Source organism: Wyeomyia smithii, chromosome 1 (genome assembly GCF_029784165.1).
Source record: "Wyeomyia smithii strain HCP4-BCI-WySm-NY-G18 chromosome 1, ASM2978416v1, whole genome shotgun sequence".
NCBI lineage: Eukaryota > Metazoa > Arthropoda > Insecta > Diptera > Culicidae > Wyeomyia > Wyeomyia smithii.
The window spans coordinates 18,868,573-18,888,604 of NC_073694.1; the positions used below are offsets into that span (position 1 = coordinate 18,868,573).

Here is a 20,032-nt window from a genome sequence, read left to right on the forward strand (position 1 = left end):
CGACGTTCCACGACGTATTTATAGCTTGAAGACACACAGTAACAGCATCTTCACTATATTTTCCACCAGTTTTCGGCGTTTTTCTATTTTAGCAGCAATTTTTTACAACACGATCAAAACACATCTATGGTAACTATGATTCGCTGCGTTACTTCGATGATAGCTTTTGTTCAAAATGAAGCATTTCAAAATAAGGAAAACATATTTCTCCCCTTAATTGGATATTTTAAGAGTTTTTCTAGTTAAATTTATTGCATATCTTTTAAAGACACTATTATTCTACCCGTTCATTCAAAATCTGGTAATTTTCGCTCGGAAAGTGCAGTACAGTTTTTCGTGAAGCCATTTCTTATAAAAACGTTAACGAACCATGGCCAACCAGGCAGCTGTTGTTGAAAAATGTTTTTTTTTACAGCTTTAATGAAGAATATTATAGTAAACGTCTGTTGCAACATTTCTAGTAAAGAACATTATTGAAATTGGCAAAGCACCAATTAAAATGAGTATATTTATAATGTGCCATTTGGTGAAAGAGCTCAGGTGGTCAACTGAAGGAAGTGGTCTATATTAAGCAGATCAACCCTGGATTGATTTTGATCTATATACAAAATTACATGGAATGATCAAAATTTAAATTTCGTCTTCTGGTAGCAATCAGTACGTATCGGTAAAATATACTTGATACTCACGTGTTATTCTGTATTCAAATTCTCCGAGTGGATATAGTGGATTTATCGATTTTTTTTCTGATTAGGTTGAGAAAATATTAAGCCTGTAGTACACTCTAATGGTCAAATATTTGACCTTCTGACATAATGGTCAAATTTATTTGACATCATGGTTGCTGTTTGCCCGTGTTTGCCTCATGTTAAAATTGGAGAGTGACAAACAATTATATTTGACCAAATTTTTATGTTTTGCTCGGCTCAGACCTGACAGATCCAACTCGCCACCAAATTTGTATCTGTCAAAAACAGCCAAATATTTGACGCTTGGTCAAAGAGTGTAATACAAGCTTTACTCTAGAGAACTAAGTCAAAACAAACTCACGAAACTGTTGACAAATAGAACGTAAAAAGCAACGACTGCTTTGACCACGTGCTAGTCACATCGGATTTCTTTCGTTCAATTCTGCTTCAAAACGCCAACTCAAATGCTTGTAAAAGCCTAAACTCTTTAATTATAAATAAAGTACAACGAATAACAGGCTATTTTGTAGGCTGCTCATGCTCATTTCAGCCCAGTTATGTTAAAACGTATACCGCATAGTCTGTGTGACTCTAGAACAAGATTGATGTGAACGAATAAATGTAAGTACATACTGAAATTTGAATATCTGTGAAAGGACACAATAAATGCGAAATCTTATCTTCGTTTCTTTTTAAACCAAAGCAAATTTAGTCTCTTATCACCAGTGGCATCACAACCAGCGGTGCGTTAAACTTCGGGTTGTCCGAGTACAGCGACCAGGTTCGCTTGCGACAGTCGAATATTCCAACGCAAACCGTCTTGATGATGTCCTTGGCGTCCTTCTCGCGGAAAACCGTATGCTCTTTGGCGCTTTGATCGCCCAACATGCGGATCACATCGTTCAGGGTTTTCGGTGCCTTGAACGCGTTGAACGTTTTCATGCGCTCCACGCTGGAGTCCACTATCAGTCCGGTCACCTCCGGCACCGGCAGCCGGAGGTACATGTTGGCGTGTACGATGTACTCGCCCGGACTGGCCGTCAGGATGTTCAGCTGCGATTGGTCCCGCTCGGCTGGACCCATTTCGGCGTTGTGGAACAACCGATCACCGTCTTGTCTACAGGAAAAAATCAGGAATTATTTATCATGAGTGGCAATGGGTGGTGGATATCACTCACTTCAAGAACGTCATATTAACCGAGCACCCATCGGCAGCTCCCACACCGTTATCGCGCAGAATTTGCTGCGCCTGTACAAAGTTTTCCGCCGACAACAGAGCACGTGTTATGAAGTGGCGCGCTGTAACAAAAGGTAGTTAGGAACCAGCTAACACACTTCAAAAGCATCCAACACTCACGCGTTTTTCCACCGTACAACTTTCTAGCGCTAAGCGTGTTAATCGAGAAGACCAACCCGTGATGGTTGTAGTTCATGGTATAACCGGGCAGATGACCAGCATAGCAAAGCGAGGTGAACCGTTCCTCGGTAACGTTGTACTTGCCCTGCGGGGCATCCGAGATGATGTGAGCCGACACGAAGTAGTAGTGATTGAGTACCTCACTCAGTGCATCCTCCGTGTGAGCAAGGATTTCCTGCGAACAAAAAAAAGAATAGAAGTTGAGAGTAGAGTTTTCCTCCGGCAGTTACTAATGGCCATCCGAGACTCACGCAATCCGGCTCGTTGACGCAAACGGTAGAACATCCGATCGGTTGATTGATGCTGTTTCTGCCTTCGACGGCGACCGGTAGGATATCGTCCATGTGGAGTAGGAATAGCTGGAAAAAGTAAAACAGATATTGCGTAAATCAATCGTTTGAGTAGCGTACTTAGAAAAAGTTCACATTTGCAGCAATGAATTGACTCTAGGTTCAGTTTTAATGTATTGAAAGTTTTGTGAAAAGTGTTCTCAGCAAATTCATAGTCTTTCGCCTAAAGAAATACTGCAAGTTTCCAGGTTATGTATTAAAGTATTGAAAGCATCAATCCAAAGGTTCAAGGATCCAATAATCCCTCGATCGAATAATTCTAAAACCATCTTCAAAAATCTTAAGATTTAATTATCTTCCAGGGTTTGAAAAATCTTTAGATGAAAAGATTTTTAGACAATATGACATATAATAAGATCATATAATCAAGAAATAACTCCTGCGTTGACAAATTTTATAAAAAAAATCATTTGAATGTTGAACATGAAAATCTGAAAATGATCGGAAATATGAGAGAAATAAAAAATGAAGCGAATAAAATCTAAACCAATTTGAAATTTTTTTTTAATAAGTCTCAATGTTAATAATCTTCAGCCAACACTAACAAAATAACTCTTTCAAAATAATGTGGGGGTTCTAAAGTGATTCAAAGTCGCAACCAGGGGGGATTACGGCCTATGAATACCATCCCGAATCCGGAAATAAGCTGGTGATTGATCATTCACGGTTGTTTTCTGGATCGAGAAATACCACTTTGGATTTAAAAATGTTATCTGGAGTCGATTTCCGGCTTTTGGGCATCCATCTGGTTCCGAAAATACCCATATTTAACAGAATCCGGCTATTTTTGGCTATTTTTCAGGAACCGGAAGCAACGTCTTAAATTTTTAATGGCCATCAACCGACTTCATATGCCATTTTGAATCCTTTCAACGCTAACTCATTATTTTCGGAGTTATTTCATTGGTGTTGGATAAAAGTTATTGTAATTGATCATTGTCAAACTTGCGGTCGTGACTTTGCACACAACCCTTCTGCTGTTTACTAAAGGAAGTGTCCCGGTATCTATCACTGATGTTGTTACCATAACTACCACTACTGGTACCCGATGCAACTACCGATGCGGGTACCCGATAAAGGACAATTTATTATTCAATTTAAAATCAGGGAAAAAAGAGACTTGTCTGATACAAAGCTGTTTTGATGCTGAAAATTTGACGGCCGACAGACTTTCATTGCCAGTATCCCAAAAACGATTGTGTGTTGTTAAAATACAGCGTAGCTTCTCACTGGAAAAAGGTAATAACCAGTGCTCCTACCGTTGGTGCTTTCCCTCAAAAGAAGTTGAGTACGTTGGCAAATCAAAGATGTTGAAAACCATAACAAAAGGTGAGAAAATCGAAAATGCTTCTAAATTTTCAAGGCCAGAATCAGACAGAAAATACAAGAATTCTGAGCTAATCAGAATTTCCAAAAACGCCTCTGAAAGTCATAAAAGAAAAAGGCCAAAAAAGATTATCTCAGCTCAACTTATAATCATCGAAAAACACCTCTAAAGGTCAAGAAAAAAAAACAACAAGAAAACATATGCAATTCAGAATCGCAAAACAACGTTTTTGAATACCAGAAAATGCTAAAAAAGAATAAGATCTCAAAGTACCAATAAAATACAAACGGTCACAAACTATGCTTAGAATCTGGCAAAGACAGTAGAGATAAAAAAGTAGGAAAGATCCCAAATTAACCTAACGTTTGCTCTAAAAAATGGACAAAAATTGCCGATTTTTCATGGATCCTTCCCACGTACTAACGAAACCGATGCAGCATTAATCAAAGTAACCCATAAGTCAGCAGAAAAAAAATGACAACTCTATCAGTCGAACTCCCACCGTGATAGCGAAAACAGTTCGGAAGTGTGCGTGTTCGAAGATCGGTACCCCGTCACGTCGAAAGCGGAGTTTTAAACGCCGGATACGCCTGTTCCAGCATCTACAACATCTTGGCACTATCGGGCAACAATCAGAGCATCGAAAGAAAGCCCCGCACACTGTTTCCAAAGCTGCAAAAACGTGATCGAAATTATTTTGACCCAAAAACCTTGATTTTAGAGCCACAGTGCCTTCAGTAAAGTTATTCCATTAACACACATAACAGTGAAAAGTGAATTTTACTTTTTTCATAATCGCATATAAAATTTCATCGTGTTAGGCAAAGTTGTAGCACATTTGATAAGAAACAACTCTGTCAAAGACACCATACTTCTATCTGTCTATTTAAATGGACTTATGTGGAGTTTTCCTCAGATTGCCACTAAAAATCAGTTTTTTCAATATAACTTTCAATAGTGATTTTCTACAATTTTTCAATGTTCTACAATATTGTTAGATATAACAAAACAAGCAATGTCTGCGAAGAAAAATTTATTTTTATCTCACATATTTCTCTGGTTATTGACGATTTTTATTAGAACAATGCAATAATTTACTAACAGATATTTTCATAAACTGCAAATATCTGCAGACTAAACCATTTCTTTATTAAAGTATAACTAAAACATAATTCAATCCAGATATAGGCATTTGTCTCTCACTGTCTCCTGTGTTTATATCTGTAAGTAAATTGGTGCACTATTTTAATAGAAATCTTCAATAACTAAATAATTATAAAAGATAAAAATAAATTTTATTATACCGGAAAACATTGTAGAACATTGAAAAATTTGATAAAACACTATAAAAAGTTATATTGAAAAATATGATTTTTAGGGGCATTCTAGAGGAAAATTCACAATAGTTCATTCAAATTGGCAGATAGAAATATGGTGTCTTCGACAAAGTTGTTTCTTATAAAATATACTAAAACATCACTCAGCAAAGTGGATTTTTATATGCAAAAATGAGAAAAATTAAATTCGTTTCTCTCTTTTGGGTAGATTAATCATCGAATTCTAACTTTCAAATGAAGAACAAAACAACTTTGCTGAAGACACCATGGCCCCAAACTCATTTTTTTTTAGCATTGCATTATTTAAGTAGAATTTTAGCATTATTTAAGTAGAAATCGTCAATAACTAAAAAAAAATGTAAGATAAAAATAAACTACTTCCGAAGAAATTGTTCGTTTGATTATAGGAAACAATATTTTAGAACATTGAAAAATTGTAGAGAATCACTACTAAAAATTATTTTAAAAAAACTGATTTTTAGTGGCAATCTGAGGAAAACTCCACATAAGTCCATTTAAATAGGCAGATAGAAGTATGGTGTCTTTGACAAAGTTGTTTTTTTTATGAAATGTGCTACAACTTTGCCGAACACGATGAGTTTTTATATGCAAAAATGAGAAAATTGAAACTTGCTTTTCACTGTTAAGTGGATTGATTACAAAACTGTAAATTCTATGATATGGAGAATAATTAATGGAATAACTTTACTGAAGACACTATGGCTCTAGAATCAAGTTTTCTCGGTCAAAATAATTTCGATCACGTTTTTGCAGCTTTGGAAACAGTGTGCCCCGGTTCTAAACGAGCAACAAGAAGCTCCAAAGGATTCAGAAGAGAAAGACCAACGGAAAAGTGACTACATCGCTACGTGCGCTTGGCTTGGAGGTCGGTGCAACCGGCCAAACAGTGAAAAGTACCTGGCGAACATGGACATACATGTCAGAAAGCAGCAGTCATGTCCACTGTTCTCGGAGCTGCAGGCAATGACGTCTGAATAAGATGGTCAAGTCGATTTTAGTGATGGACGACAGGACCTCTCCCATTGGATGGCAACGAACGGCAGGGCACTTCATATTTTACTTCCCCCACAAGGGAAGTGGGTTCCGCGGTGAAGTTCATTTCATACAACAAGGTCCCCAAAAAGGTGCTGCGGTGGCTGGCAATCAGCGAGAAGAGGAGCCGCTTTTCTTTCGCTCCGGACTTACCGAGAATGGAAAAGTTCATAGCACGAAGTGCCTGCCGGAAGTTGTGTAGTTCATCAATAAAGATCGTTGAAAGATATGAATCGGCTGAATATCGACGTGGTACCCAAGTTGGCAAGCATACCTAATCTCCCGCAGCTGCGTCTGATCGACAAATTCTGGGCAAACCTGAAGCATAAGATCTACTCCAATAATTTTGTCGCGAAAACTGGGGCAGAAATGATGAATAAAACAAAGAAAGAACTCAAAACATGCCTACACGAATAATAGAAAAAAAGAAAGATCAAAACTAATTTTTGAAAATTATTACAAAAAATCACATACAGAAAGAAATAGGATAAGAACTAGGGAAAAATGAAGTAAATAATAAAATATTTTTATTTTATTTAATTTATTTATTAAAATCATCTGACGTAAAGTCCTAATCAATGTTGAAAAAGCCATTGAAAGTTTCTACAATTAATTAATCTATGTTTAGAAATATGACTAGGCTCACCATACTCAAATAAATGCTCTACACTCGTGATAGTTCTCACACTAAACGCAGCAGGTTCATAATAACCAAAGTTTGTACGATGGTATTGGTTTAAAAGCATAGAAGAGGGCCTCATCATGCGTTGTGATGCACGAAAATTCACCATGGACAGCAGCTTCAGGGAATCCATTTCAGAATTCAAAATCTATGCGATAAATACAGCCTGTTGTAACTTACGGCGGCGTTCAAGGGTGTCAAGTCCAAGTAGGCGGCAACGGTCCGGATAGGATGGTAGGTTAGTGGAATCACGCCAAGGTAAATCTCTCAGGGTCAGTCTAATGAATCATCTTTGTACACGCTCAAGGCGCGGGTTCCATGAAAGTTGGTACGGAGTCCAGACCACACTAATGTTTTCAAGTAAGGGGCGGACTAACGAACAATACAGTGCTTTCATACAGTGAGGGTTCTAGAAGTCACGCGCAACTTTAGCGATGAATTCCAATTGTCTACTTGCTCTTGAAAGAACTGCAGCACGATGTTTATCAAAAGTAAACTTTTGGTCAAGAATAACTCCAAGATCATTTACGCAGCACTTCTCCATGACAGTATAGTTGAAAATGATTGGTGTTTGAGTGCGATGAAATGTTATCACTTCACATTTCGCAGTACTTATAATCAGAGTGTTTAGTTTACACCACGTCACAAATGTATTTGAAAGTGATTGAAAACGATAACAATCCTCGATGTTGCGAATCGTCAAGTATATTTTCAAATCATCGGCGCAAACTAATCTGCAACCGATCCCAAGAGCATCAGCGACATCGTTGAAGAAAATAATGAAGAGAAGCGGCCCAAGGTTACTACCTTGTGGTACACCAGACTTATTCGTGAACGCAGACGATACACCGGATCCCAGCTTGACTTGTAAAATTCTATCACGCAGGAACGATTCAAGCTACTTAACGAATCGAGATGAGGCACCAAGACGGGAGATTTTGTCTAACAATATTTTATGGTCGATTCGGTAAAAAGCAGCTTTAAGGTCCGTGTAAATGATATCAACTTGTACCTTACATTCGAGTTCTGAAATGCAATGCGACGTGAAATGCGTTAGATTTTTTGTCACAGATCGTCCGGGGAGAAAACCATGCTGGTCCAAAATAATGTAGTTGCGTCGCTACTCAATACAACGGAGCTTACAACAATCTCGAAAAGTTTAGACGCGACAGACAAATTGGTTATTCCACGGTAGTTTTTGACATTACGACGATCACCACTTTTGAAGACCGGGAACATATAGGAGTGCTTCCAGACCTCGGGGAACTTCCCTTGTACCAAAGATTTGTTGAATATGGTGCAAAGTGGAGCGGCTAGAATATCAATGCAATGGCACAAAAGCACGGCCGGCATTCCATCGGGACCAACATCGTACGAACATTTGAGTTTCCTTTCGGCGGCAGTAACCATATCGTGTGTAACTTCGAAGATGTCAAGATCAACTAGATCTGCAGGCACATTCGCAGCGGCGCGAGCAGCATCGTCAGAAGAAGAAGAGAAAAACTTCGCAATAATCAGAGTCCGAGAATTTATCTTGCTTTCCGTAACAATAGTGATTGTGAAATATTTACGAGTTTAAACAAATCATTAAATTCCGTATTTGGTTCAAACGAAAAAAATATATATATTTTTTGGTGGAAATTTTATCAAGAAGCAATAGAGTAGCATACATTTAAAACGCGTAAACGTATTCAGGTTTTGAACTTTCTTTTCTGAAAAAATGTAAAAAATCGTTGGAGAGCTAGAACTACATGGATTCTGTTTCTGTTGTGTGCAACTATTACGCTACAATGCCCATGCAGGAAAGTGCCAGCAAGGGAATGAGAAGTATAGTTCGTCATTAAATTTGATCTCGACGTATTTTCGTTTGTGTTCAATTGTTGTTGTTGAATTCTGTTATGTTTGTTATAATATTAGCTAAATGTAAAATGTCTTCTTTCGCTTCTGACGGTGGCAAGGGTCGCTGTCACAAAACATTCATGAACAAACATGTCAAACGAGTACTCGCCACCTCGACGTTTTTTCCCTAAACGTATTTTGTCATTTTTCCTAGAAATTAGAACTACGCACGTTGTGCGCAGAGTTTTCGGGAATTACCAATATCATTGAGCTTGTCATAATACCTTTCAACAGAGATTGAATCCAGTAAACAGCAATAAACCAAAAATAACATCGCTAAACGAATGACAGTGCGTATACCTTCGATACGCGAGTGTCATTTGACCATTATTTCTACGTGCGAGAGCCGACGGTCGTTCTACCTTTACGAGCGAAAACTTACTGCGACGCACACTAACGAAGCGAATCAAATAGAAGTGTTGACCGTTTACAAGCCTTGTGAGTAGGAAACCTGTATATTAGAGAAATGACAAGAGACACTCATCGTTAAGGCAACTGTCAACATCAAAACGGAAAACGGCAATGCAAAATTATACAGATCGCCCGTTTTGCTGTTGACAGTTGCCTTAACGGTGAGTGTCTTGTCATTTCTCTAATACACAGGTTCCCTACTTGTGGGTGGAGCTGAGCACTCATAGCTATCAGCAGTATCCGAATGGCTCTCTATTTAGGGCTGTACATTATCCTACGGTAAGGTGAATCGCTTGTGCAGCTTTTTCACAAATCAGGTAGAACAGACGAACGCCGATTAACTGGATCTAACCCCAAACTTCTCTCCACATTAACCTGCCGGGACCCATTATTGTTATCTGGCTAAACCCAGGTGGAAGAGTCACCCTGGCCAGTTTTATTGAGAGAGGGACTCATTTTTGTCAAAAGGAAGCGAAGGAAGGCTCAGTGGGGATTCTGAGAATAAACCCCGTTGTCATCGAATGCCTAGATTCTTCTTAAACTCGAACTCACGACTACTCGCTTGTCAAAGCGGACTCTGTAACTTTGCGGCTATATAGTTCCTTTTTTACACCAAGTTCAATGTATCCAGGATTGATAAGATGAGGATCAAGGATAAAGTATGAAGGACTTAAATTTCTAATTGTTGACGAACCGAATTTTAGGAACCTCTAGTATTTTTTACATTCGGTTCACCCCGCATTCCATTCCTTTGCAAGGAATTTAAATACCAGAGCCTACTACTGCATGCACGACTCTGACTAAATTACAAATATGTGCCATTGAGAGGATATTGGATCAAGATCATTCACACAAACTGCCGCCACCGCCATGCGCTGCGAATGGATCACGATCAAGTTCGGTACCTACTTAGCGGACACTAATTGCCCGGTTTAATCGGCATTCTTCTTAACCTGAGAGTGAAGTACTTATACTATACTCTGCGGTGTTGTACAGCAATAATCATACACCAATTAGGAACCAGCACATTGGAAGTAATTTACGCACATATGAGTAGCAAAAAAAATATAAATCATTAGTCAGCTCCACCTTGCGAACACCGGGATGGATTCATTGATCGTAGTGTCCACCTAATTAATAGAATTAGTTATTGTTTATCTTGGCTCTAAGGCAACTGGAGTTTGTTGTCAATTTGTCCAACAAACTAATCAATCGTCCGTCACACCTGTTTGACGGATAGACGAACGCATGCGGAGGTTACCGAGGCTGGACTTTTTAAATCGCGTCGGTTGTTACTTTGTAACTAAATAGTTGAGATTAACAGTGTTAATTAGATGATTGATTTTCTCGATTGGTTTGTAGGACCGTGTAGGAGGAAACTGTATCGGCTGCATTGCATACCGAACATTTTTCAACCTAGACGGCCTCACACTAATGACAACTGTTTGATGCCTTGTGGGAAGTATTTTGGATGAAAATTCATCTGCAGTTTCGAAACCCTTTAAATTGAAAACGAAAACAATCACTTCACTGCAAGGAAGACTTTATTAACGTCTTTCTAGACACTCCATCTTTTAGATACAGACATAAACTGCCGTAGTGGAAAACTTCGCTCCCCATGGCAAGAGTCGAAGATTGTTAATTGATTAGTTTAACTGCACAAATTATCATAATCGAGATAAATATACAGCATCCGATACTGATCTGGTACATGCTGCGCTAAGGTGCATACCGCTGTCAAGTAATAATGTATCATTATCGCACTCCCCAACTCGAACGACAGACAGAGAAACACACGGGCGGACGCTTGTGGCCGATAATATGCCACGCTTTATGAAGTAGGTACATTATCGACTATAACAATTAGCTAACGATACAAAAGCACGGCTGGGGCTGATTAGGATGTAATGATCGGCTATCGCGATAGGTGCTTAAGGGGATTGATACTAACATTATCAAAGTTTGAAGTACTGTACGTCGCTACCTACCTTATGAAACTCAACTTGTGCGCCATCCGCGGTTCCTTCCAGCTCGCGAATGTACTGTGGGAAGGACTTTTTCACTGATTCGAGGGTTTCGTTGTACACCTTTCCTGCAAATAAAAAAATTTGATAGAATTAAAGTTTAGTTCCCAAAACCAGAAGTTGTTGATAGTAGGTCGTCGTTAAAATTAGAGACCTCGAAGCTGCTGATATTTGATAGGATTCTGCATAAAAGAGAGAATAAAACAAGGAAATAGTTTTGCTTTTGTTATCCCGCATCAGCCGTTGAAAGCTCTTTGAGCTGTGTAGTCGCGAATGAAATACGTACAATGTTTTTGAATGTAATGGATGCTGGATTTTGGGAACTAAGATTTCTTCATTTACTTTATTTTCTTCATGATTTTCTTATTCATTTTCTTAATTATTCAAATAATTCAAGTGAAGAAAACTATTTCTCTCATAAAAATTTAATTTTAATTTTAAATTCTCTTGAAATTTGTGCTGTAATTTTTGATTTTTTTTTACTCTGTTATCTCAATTCCAAACTATTGTCATTTCATTGAATACTCAGATTCTTCTAGTATGGTTTTATACTACCAATTTAGAGATAAACTCGTCATTATATGAATTCTACTTGTTTCAGGTCGGTACTCCAATGACCTCCAAAATTGAAAGGAAAATGATGAAATCCGATTAGTTATTCTGGCTGTAAAATTTGGTCCTTTGTATTGCGCAGTTCAGATTCTGTAAGTTCATAAAATTATTGATTTCATCAAATAATTGTAAGCTTTGTATTTTGCAAATCCTGGAAATTTTTAATTTTTTTATGCCAATTAACCAATAATTTCAGCATAAATGAAATTTTCAGGTTCCGAAATTCCCTAGATTCCTATCTCGCGTGGAATTCCGAAGTTAGTTTTATTTCGATTTTCCGGCATCACTTCTTTAGGATCCAGTTTCAATTACAAATTGAATTGAGATCTGGGTCAACTGGATTTCCGAATTGTTTGAAGATGGAGTCCAATTTTTTAATATTTTTGTTTTATCGAAAAATGTACGGATTTCTGGATGCTCTACTTTCTGGTTTGTTGTTTGCAAATTCAGGAATTGAGTAGATTTTGGGATATTGATCGCCAATTCAAGATTCTCGCTTTTAAACTCAAAAGTCTGGATTGAACCGTCACTTTTTACGCGGAGTGTACGGGACACCCGAAAAAACGGTGTAAATTCCCACTTTTTCGATTCCCTTCGATTTTTTGAATCAGCGAATTCATAGTTTAAATGATTCTTAAACTTGCGTCTTTAAAAATCTCAGAACTTTTGAGTTTCTGTTTCTGTTTTCCGGTTGTGTTTTGCAATTTTATTATTTCCTAAAGAAATTCTAAGCTCTGGAATCTCAATCTATAAGTGATATGTTTTTTCTTGAATGCGGATTGTGTGCACTCTGAAGAAACCTGTTTTTGTTCTAAATTTAGCCTTTTTGGATAATAGGTTTTCGGCCTTTTGATATGTTATTTTAATAAATTCACCTCATTTTGATGGTTTTAATAAGGTTAAGAGTAGGAAAGTATGAAAAAATCAATATCATGAAGTTACTGCTTACTGAAGGAGAATTGCAATTTCAAACATAAAAACTCCTTGGGCTGAATTTCAAATTCACATTTTGAAATTTGAACAATGTATTGGGCCTATTCTGTGTATAAAATTTTACTGATTTTGGTTATCTGTTTTCCGATTATTATTTTCTTGTACATTTGTATTCTGAATGCCAAATCTCATGAATTTGCAATTTCAGTTAGTTCTAGTTTTAAAATTTTTATTTAAGATAAAAATACGTTTACTAAATTCTCTGACCGGATTTTTTGAATGACGATACCAACGAATAATTTTGTTAGTTTATTGTTATTTTTCTGGACTAGATTAATTCCGGACGGCAGATATCCGAATTAATTTTAACCACTATTTTAGTAAGAAAAGATTTTTGAGATTTACTTAGCTTTTTACTTTACGGAAACAAAATAATTGCTTTCATAATACAATTTTCATGGATGGAGTTGTTTTCAATTTCCTAGATTATCACCTTTCTACAGCGTAGATTCTTATAATTTGATTTTGTGTTCTACGAATTTGATTTTTGTATTTTTGTAAGTTTTATTACATTCAAATCTGGGAAATTTAAAAATTGCATTTACAGGGTGGCAACATAGAAGTGATACACGTATTCGAGTGCCCCTCGTTGTATTTCCTGTCACAGCATGACAAACATCTGAGCATGTTTTGAAAGAATAATGTGTTACTGTTTATTCAGAATAGAAACAGTCAGTTTTCAGTTCCACTCTCAAGAAAATTGCAATGGATTCAAATAGAGAACAAATAAGGGTCTTGCACCTTGACTAGCATCGAGATTAGGAGAGAGCGGTCACATCTGAATTAAGGCAGATTATTCGTCTACAAGACCATTGAGCGTTTCAAAGATACCTGATAAAAAACGAAGTGTTCGGACTCCAGCGGTCATCAAAGCAGTGAAGGAACGTTTCCGGCGAAATCCAGCCCGATATGCAAGTAAATGGCGTGTGAAATAAACATGAGCCACACTTCCATGCAAAATGTTGTCAAAATGGACCTTGGATATTACATTGTAGTACATTGTAATTTAACTTAACTTATAGATGTTATTGAAATCGATTCCGAAGAGAAATAAAAACTGGTTTGAGTTTTATGGCATAAATAAAGTGTATCACTTCCACTTTCAGGGTGGCAAACCCTATAGTATCGATTCTAGTTAAAAGCAAAACAAAGCTTTGGTGCTACATTCTAATTCGGAACTTGACGACGCTTGCGGGGCTAGCACTTCGATGCTACTGACACTAACAGTCTCTCCCGAGCCTAGACTCGAAGCTACGATGACTGGCTTGTTGGGCCAGCATCGCCCCTCGAGACCAACTGGAAGGTCGATTCAAGTTATTCTATTGAAATTCAGTATTGCATTTGCAACCAGTGCAGACTTTGTGTTCTTATTTTTTGAATTTTCCGATTTTGCAGTTACTCGAGTTTCAAAGGTCTAAACTTTTAAGATTAAACTGCATAAACATAGGTCTGGATTCTCGAATCTGAATCTTTAAATTCTAATTTTAGTTTTGCCACCCTAATTTGAATATTTATTAAAATAAATATAAAAAAAAAACTAAAATGGATAATTTGGTGATGATGGTGAAAAACTTCCCATGGAAGGTAATTCAACGCCCGAAAGATTCGCCATGGCAGACGAAAACATGCGTGTAGGCATGTATGACAGTTCTTCTTCGTTTTATTTATCAATTCCTCCTCATTTCTTGCGACAAAATTTTTGGAGTAGATCTTACCCTTCAGGTTTGCCCAGAAATTTTCGATGGGACCCAGCTGCGTCGGTGGACGGTGGGCGAGCTCGCCGACATGGGTACCACGATCGCTTCCAGTAATGGGACGATGTCAGATCCGGCCAAAACACCGCGTCTTCGGCCTTATGGTATTACTTGATGAACAACCCAACTTCCGGTAGTCACTTCGTACTATAAATTTCACCGTTCACGGCCAGTCCGAAGCAAAAGAAGAGCGGCTTTGACATCCTCTTCTCGCTGATTGTCAGCCACAGCAACACCTTCTTGGGGATCTTGGTGCGTGAAATGAGCTTTACCTCGGAGCTCACTTCCTTCGTGCGGGAAGTGAAATACGAAGTGCCCTGCCAGTCGTTGCCGAGATAGGTCTCGTCGTCCATCACCACGACCGCCACGTTGCGGTTCGTCGGAAAAATGCTGCGTTATTGCCTGCAGCTCCGAGATCAGTGGACGAGACTGCCGCTTTCTGACATGTATGTCATCCATGTTCGTCAGGTACTTTTTCACTGTTTGGCCGGTTGAAAATTTTCTCGGTGTCGGCTAGGATTCCCGGAACCCCAGAACCATCAACACTTATGTCGGTGGAGCTGTTACCGACTATCTGTTTGGCCGGTTGCGTCGATCTTCCGGACAAGCACACGCAGCGACGTAGCCACTTTTCTTTCGGTCTTCTTCTTCAGTATCCTTGTCACTAACGGTCGTCGATCGTCCGGAACTGGGCTTTCTTTCGATGCCCTGATTGTTGTCCAATAGTGCTTAGCTGTGTACAGTGATAGGCATAAATAAAAGCCCACCTTGAGTATTTAAAACATTTCTCGATTTCTGGACTTTTATATAAAAATCTGCAGCCGTCATTCCACACGATTGTTTTTTAACTATCGCTTTTTCAGATAATTAACGAGTTATGTCATTTTTGTTGGATTTTGTTTACTCCATTACATGACTTCTTGAATGTGTGCAAAAATGCATTACAAAAATAAAAGCCCACTCCCAAAGAAATATATGGAAATCATTGGAAATCTTTGAGTAACTCGTCGTTTTCACTCCGTCGATGTGCGATATTATTTACAATCACTCAGTAGTTCAGTTGACGCGATATAAACAAAGTGTTGTTCACATTGGCACATAAAAGTCGATTTTTGTTGTTTGCACAAAGAGTTTTCATCAAAATTAAAATGGGTGGGAAAAAAATAAGCATGCAAGTCCAAAATCTAGTAGATCACGATCATTTCGCAGCGGAAGATTGCAGAGCAGTTTGGAATAAGCCGGGGAGCAGTCTGTAAAATTGTGCAGAAGCATAATACTTACGGTTCGCTTGCTGACAGATCCCGAAGAGGCCGTCGTCGGAAGACCGATAGCTGGACGGATCAACGAATCATCCGGGAAGTGAAGAAATCTCCAAAAATATCGGTCAAAGTGATTCAGGAAAACCTCTAGTTGGCGGTTTCAGCTAGAACCATACGCCGCAGACTAGTTAAGCATGGACTCAAGAGCAGATTCACAAAACAACCTCTATTCATCAGAAAGAAAAATGAATTGAAACGGTTCGAATTTGCCCGGAAACATGTGAACAAAACCAAAGACTTCTGGAAAAAAGTACTTTGGACTGATGAATCGAAATTTGAGCTTTTCAACAAGAAGCGGCATGAAAGATTGTGGCGAAAGAATGATGTAGGATTGCGGAACGTTATTTGTTTTTTTTTTTTTTTTTTTTTTTTGTGAATTTGCTCTTTATTCCATGCTCAGCTAGTCTACGGCTTTCGGTTCTAGTTGAAACAGCCAACGAGAAGTTTTCCTGAATCACTTTGACCGATATTTTTGGAGATTTCTTCACTTCCCGGATGATTCGTTGATCCGCCCAGCTATCGGTCTTCCGACGACGGCCTCTTCGGGATCTGTCAGCAAGCGAACCGTAAGTATTATGCTTCTGCACAATTTTACAGACCGCTCCCCGGCTTATTCCAAACTTCTCTGCAATCTTCCGCTGCGAAATGATCGTGATCTACTAGATTTTGGACTTGCATGCTTATTTTTTTCCCACCCATTTTAATTTTGATGAAAACTCTTTGTGCAAACAACAAAAATCGACTTTTATGTGCCAATGTGAACAACACTTTGTTTATATCGCGTCAACTGAACTACTGAGTGATTGTAAATAATATCGCACATCGACGAAGTGAAAACGACGAGTTACTCAAAGATTTCCAATGATTTCCATATATTTTTTTGGGAGTGGGCTTTTATTTTTGTCAATGCATTTTTGCACACATTCAAGAAGTCATGTAATGGAGTAAACAAAATCCAACAAAAATGACATAACTCGTTAATTATCTGAAAAAGTGATAAATAACAAACAATCGTGTGGAATGACGGCTGCAGATTTTTATATAAAAGTCCAGAAATCGAGAAATGTTTCTAAATACTCAAGGTGGGCTTTTATTTATGCCTATCACTGTATGTTGTATCCGGCGCAGTGTGTCGCACAGTTGACATTTTTGCATGACACCGCACGGTGCGTTGAGCCATAGACAAAAATCGTTTTTCTTTCTTTTTTATTTGGATGCATTAACTACCCAGCAGTGTTCACAGATATCTCCTGGGTTGTGAACAAGTATTGGTGAGCTTTGGGAAGCATCACAAATACTAATACACGCATAGCAAGCGTCAGCGTCCAGAGCAATCATTAGTTTCACATTTCGTGCTAAATTGTCGCGCGTTTTCTAAACGTTGGTAAAACTTAATTATTTCGTGTATTCCAATAAAATAAAATGGAAAATAACAATCAAGTTTAGTGCAATATATTTCATTGGTAGAGAGACTTGGTTTCGATTGCGTGTATGATTATTCGGTATGATGAGTTGGTGAAGGTATTAATTTTTGAAAAAACGCGAACTCCAACTTTCGTTAGCGTTTTAAAAAAAGTTCCACCGAGTTCCTCTTTAAAACATATATCAAAAGTTTGCTTGAAGTGTCCTCTACAAAATATATAAGAATTAGCTGCAACTTTGCGAGATTTTTTATTTTTCATATGTCGATGCCGATCGCTCGTGAACCGGCAGATTTTTGAGAAGTGGTTTAACTGCAATGTAAGCAAAAGTACATCCTGTGTATTTCGATATTTGACATCGTCTCTACCAGAAGACACAGTTGAGCATGTTAATAAAAAACGCACAAGTTTTCTGCTGCATATTATTCGAAATTGAACTCGAAATGGGAGAAATGTAATAGAATAAAAAAGTATTTCATGGAAAAGCATGAAATTTGGTTGGAATCATCGCTTGCTCTTCCTCGATTCGGTGAGAATAATAATTATGAATAAAACAACAGTTTTTTCTAGTGGGCGTCCTCAGAAACTTTTTGAAAGCTGCCCACCAGAATAAAAAAACGGCGAGTTGCAGAGCTCGTTGAAAATAACTCCCCAGTAGAACTAATATTTGCTGCTACCTTTTCGAACAACTATTCCAATTCATCTGAAGATGACCTAAAACTTGACTTGATAATATAATATGCATCATTAAGAATTTTAAAATTGTTCATTACTCTGGTAATTAAATATATAAAAAATAATAAAAATAATATATAAAAGAATATCTAAAAGAATACCTAAAATAATCTTTTTTGCCTTTCTCCTAGAAAGGTATAGCAATCACTTGCAAAACCGAAAGTATAAAAGTGCTCCAAAGGGCCGAATGGCATGTATCACTCGACTCAGCTCGACGAGCTGAGCATTTTCTGTATGTGTGTGTGTATGTGTGTGTGTGTGTTGAATTTCATTGTAATCGGATTTTTAGTTTAGAGGTTATGTTTAAAAATGTGAAAATCATGAAACATCAATATCTCAGAAACTACACAACCGATTTGAACAAAATTGGTCTCAAAAGAACGGGCTACCTAGAAAACCCTTAAGTTTTAAATTTCATAAAGATTGAACTTGTGGTTCAAAAGTTGTGAAAAGAAATGTGTTCTGAAAACTGTTTAATCTCACTCATGTTTCTCAGAGATGGCTGTACCGATTTTCATAAAATCAGTGTCAAATGGAAGGTCTAATTGCACCATAAGACCCTATTGATTTGTTTTGCAGTCGGACTATTACTTTGCCTGTTAACTTTAAAAATGTGAAAGCTATGCAAAGAAACATATTCCGAAGACTACTTGGACTCACTCACTTTTCTCAGAGATGGCTGACCCGATTTCCACAAAATTAGTGTCAAATGAATGGTCTAGCTGCCTCAGAAGACCCTATTGAATTTTACTGTAATCTAACTGTAACTTCATTTGTAATGTGCCGACTTGTGAAAATCACGAAACATCATTATCTCAGAAACTACACAACCGATTTGATTATTATTATCAGATGAGCGGGCCAGTTAAGGGTTAACTGATGAATTATGATTGAACACGTGGTTTCAAAGTTTGGCTGCCCTACACGTTCCCATTTCATTTGATTATAATCGAACTTAAGCAACCGTTATGTATTAAATTGTTAATAAAACAACGAAAGTCTATTATCTCAAAGATTACATGACCTATTTGAACATAACTAGTGTCATTTGTTTATTGTTTCTCGTCTTCGAATAAAAATCGTACAGACTAATTATAGCTTATTCTAATTTCTAATTCTATTTTTAAAAGCCGTTTTCGTCATACCCAGTTCATTGAGGTCACTGACATCGTTATATGCTTTCAGACATGCATTATATGCACTATCATGTCCGTAACTAGTTCTGCGGAACGGTAAATTAATCGTGGGATATCTTCGGAGGGCTCGCGGGGGTACATTAAAATTGATGTGTCTTAACAGTTCTGGACAGTCAATAACATTTTCTATTATGTCGAAAATAAACGTTCTCTGCAGCTTGATTCGACGGGCTGCGAGAGTTTCTAAGTTAAGAAGCATGCAACGCGCGGTGTAGTCAGGTAAATTCACTGGATCATTCCACGGTAGTTGGCGTAAAGCATACCGAATGAACTGCTTTTGTATCCGCTCTAAATTCACGGCGTGCGCTAGGTGGTATGGTGCCCAGACTTGAACTGCATACTCAAGAATGCTCCGAACCAATGCACAGAAGAGGATTTTTAGGGTGTATACATCAGTGAAATGGCGCAACTGCCTTCGAATGAGTCCGAGCACTGCAAACGCTTTGGCTGCAATCATCGAGACGTGATCATGAAATCGGAGTTTAGAGTCTATTGTGACTCCTAGATCGCGAATAGAAGTGACCCGCTCCAGGACGTTACCATCGATGTAATATGTATGGTTTACAGAGTCAGAGCGTCTTGTGAATGAGACAATTTTGCACTTCGCTGCGTTCATTTTCATGACATTTTGTGAACACCATAGCGAGAGTTCGTTAATGTCGTCTTGCAAAGCCAGACAGTCCAGAGGTGACGATACTACTCTATAGAATTTAAGGTCATCAGCAAACATCTGCTTCTGGGACTTCAGTCTAGTGCATATGTCGTTTACAAACAAGACAAATATAAGCGGACCCAGTACGCTTCCCTGTGGGA

At 38.0% G+C, this 20,032-nt stretch overlaps 1 protein-coding gene across 3 annotated transcripts in view; it reads right to left on the reverse strand.

Moving 5' to 3' along the window:
- Positions 1 to 1,152: 1,152 nt before the first annotated feature.
- The window catches only part of LOC129724208 (beta-alanyl-dopamine/carcinine hydrolase), an 81,188-nt gene continuing 62,308 nt past the window's right edge, over positions 1,153 to 20,032 (reverse strand). For all 3 annotated transcript variants that reach the window (XM_055678913.1, XM_055678930.1, XM_055678921.1), the window contains exons 4-8: positions 11,154 to 11,257; positions 2,358 to 2,465; positions 2,047 to 2,281; positions 1,868 to 1,988; positions 1,153 to 1,806 (exon numbers count right to left, since the gene is read on the reverse strand). In XM_055678913.1, the coding sequence (XP_055534888.1) occupies positions 1,398 to 1,806; positions 1,868 to 1,988; positions 2,047 to 2,281; positions 2,358 to 2,465; positions 11,154 to 11,257 (977 nt within the window). In that variant the 3' untranslated portion in view covers positions 1,153 to 1,397. The remainder of the gene's footprint in view (positions 1,807 to 1,867; positions 1,989 to 2,046; positions 2,282 to 2,357; positions 2,466 to 11,153; positions 11,258 to 20,032) is intronic.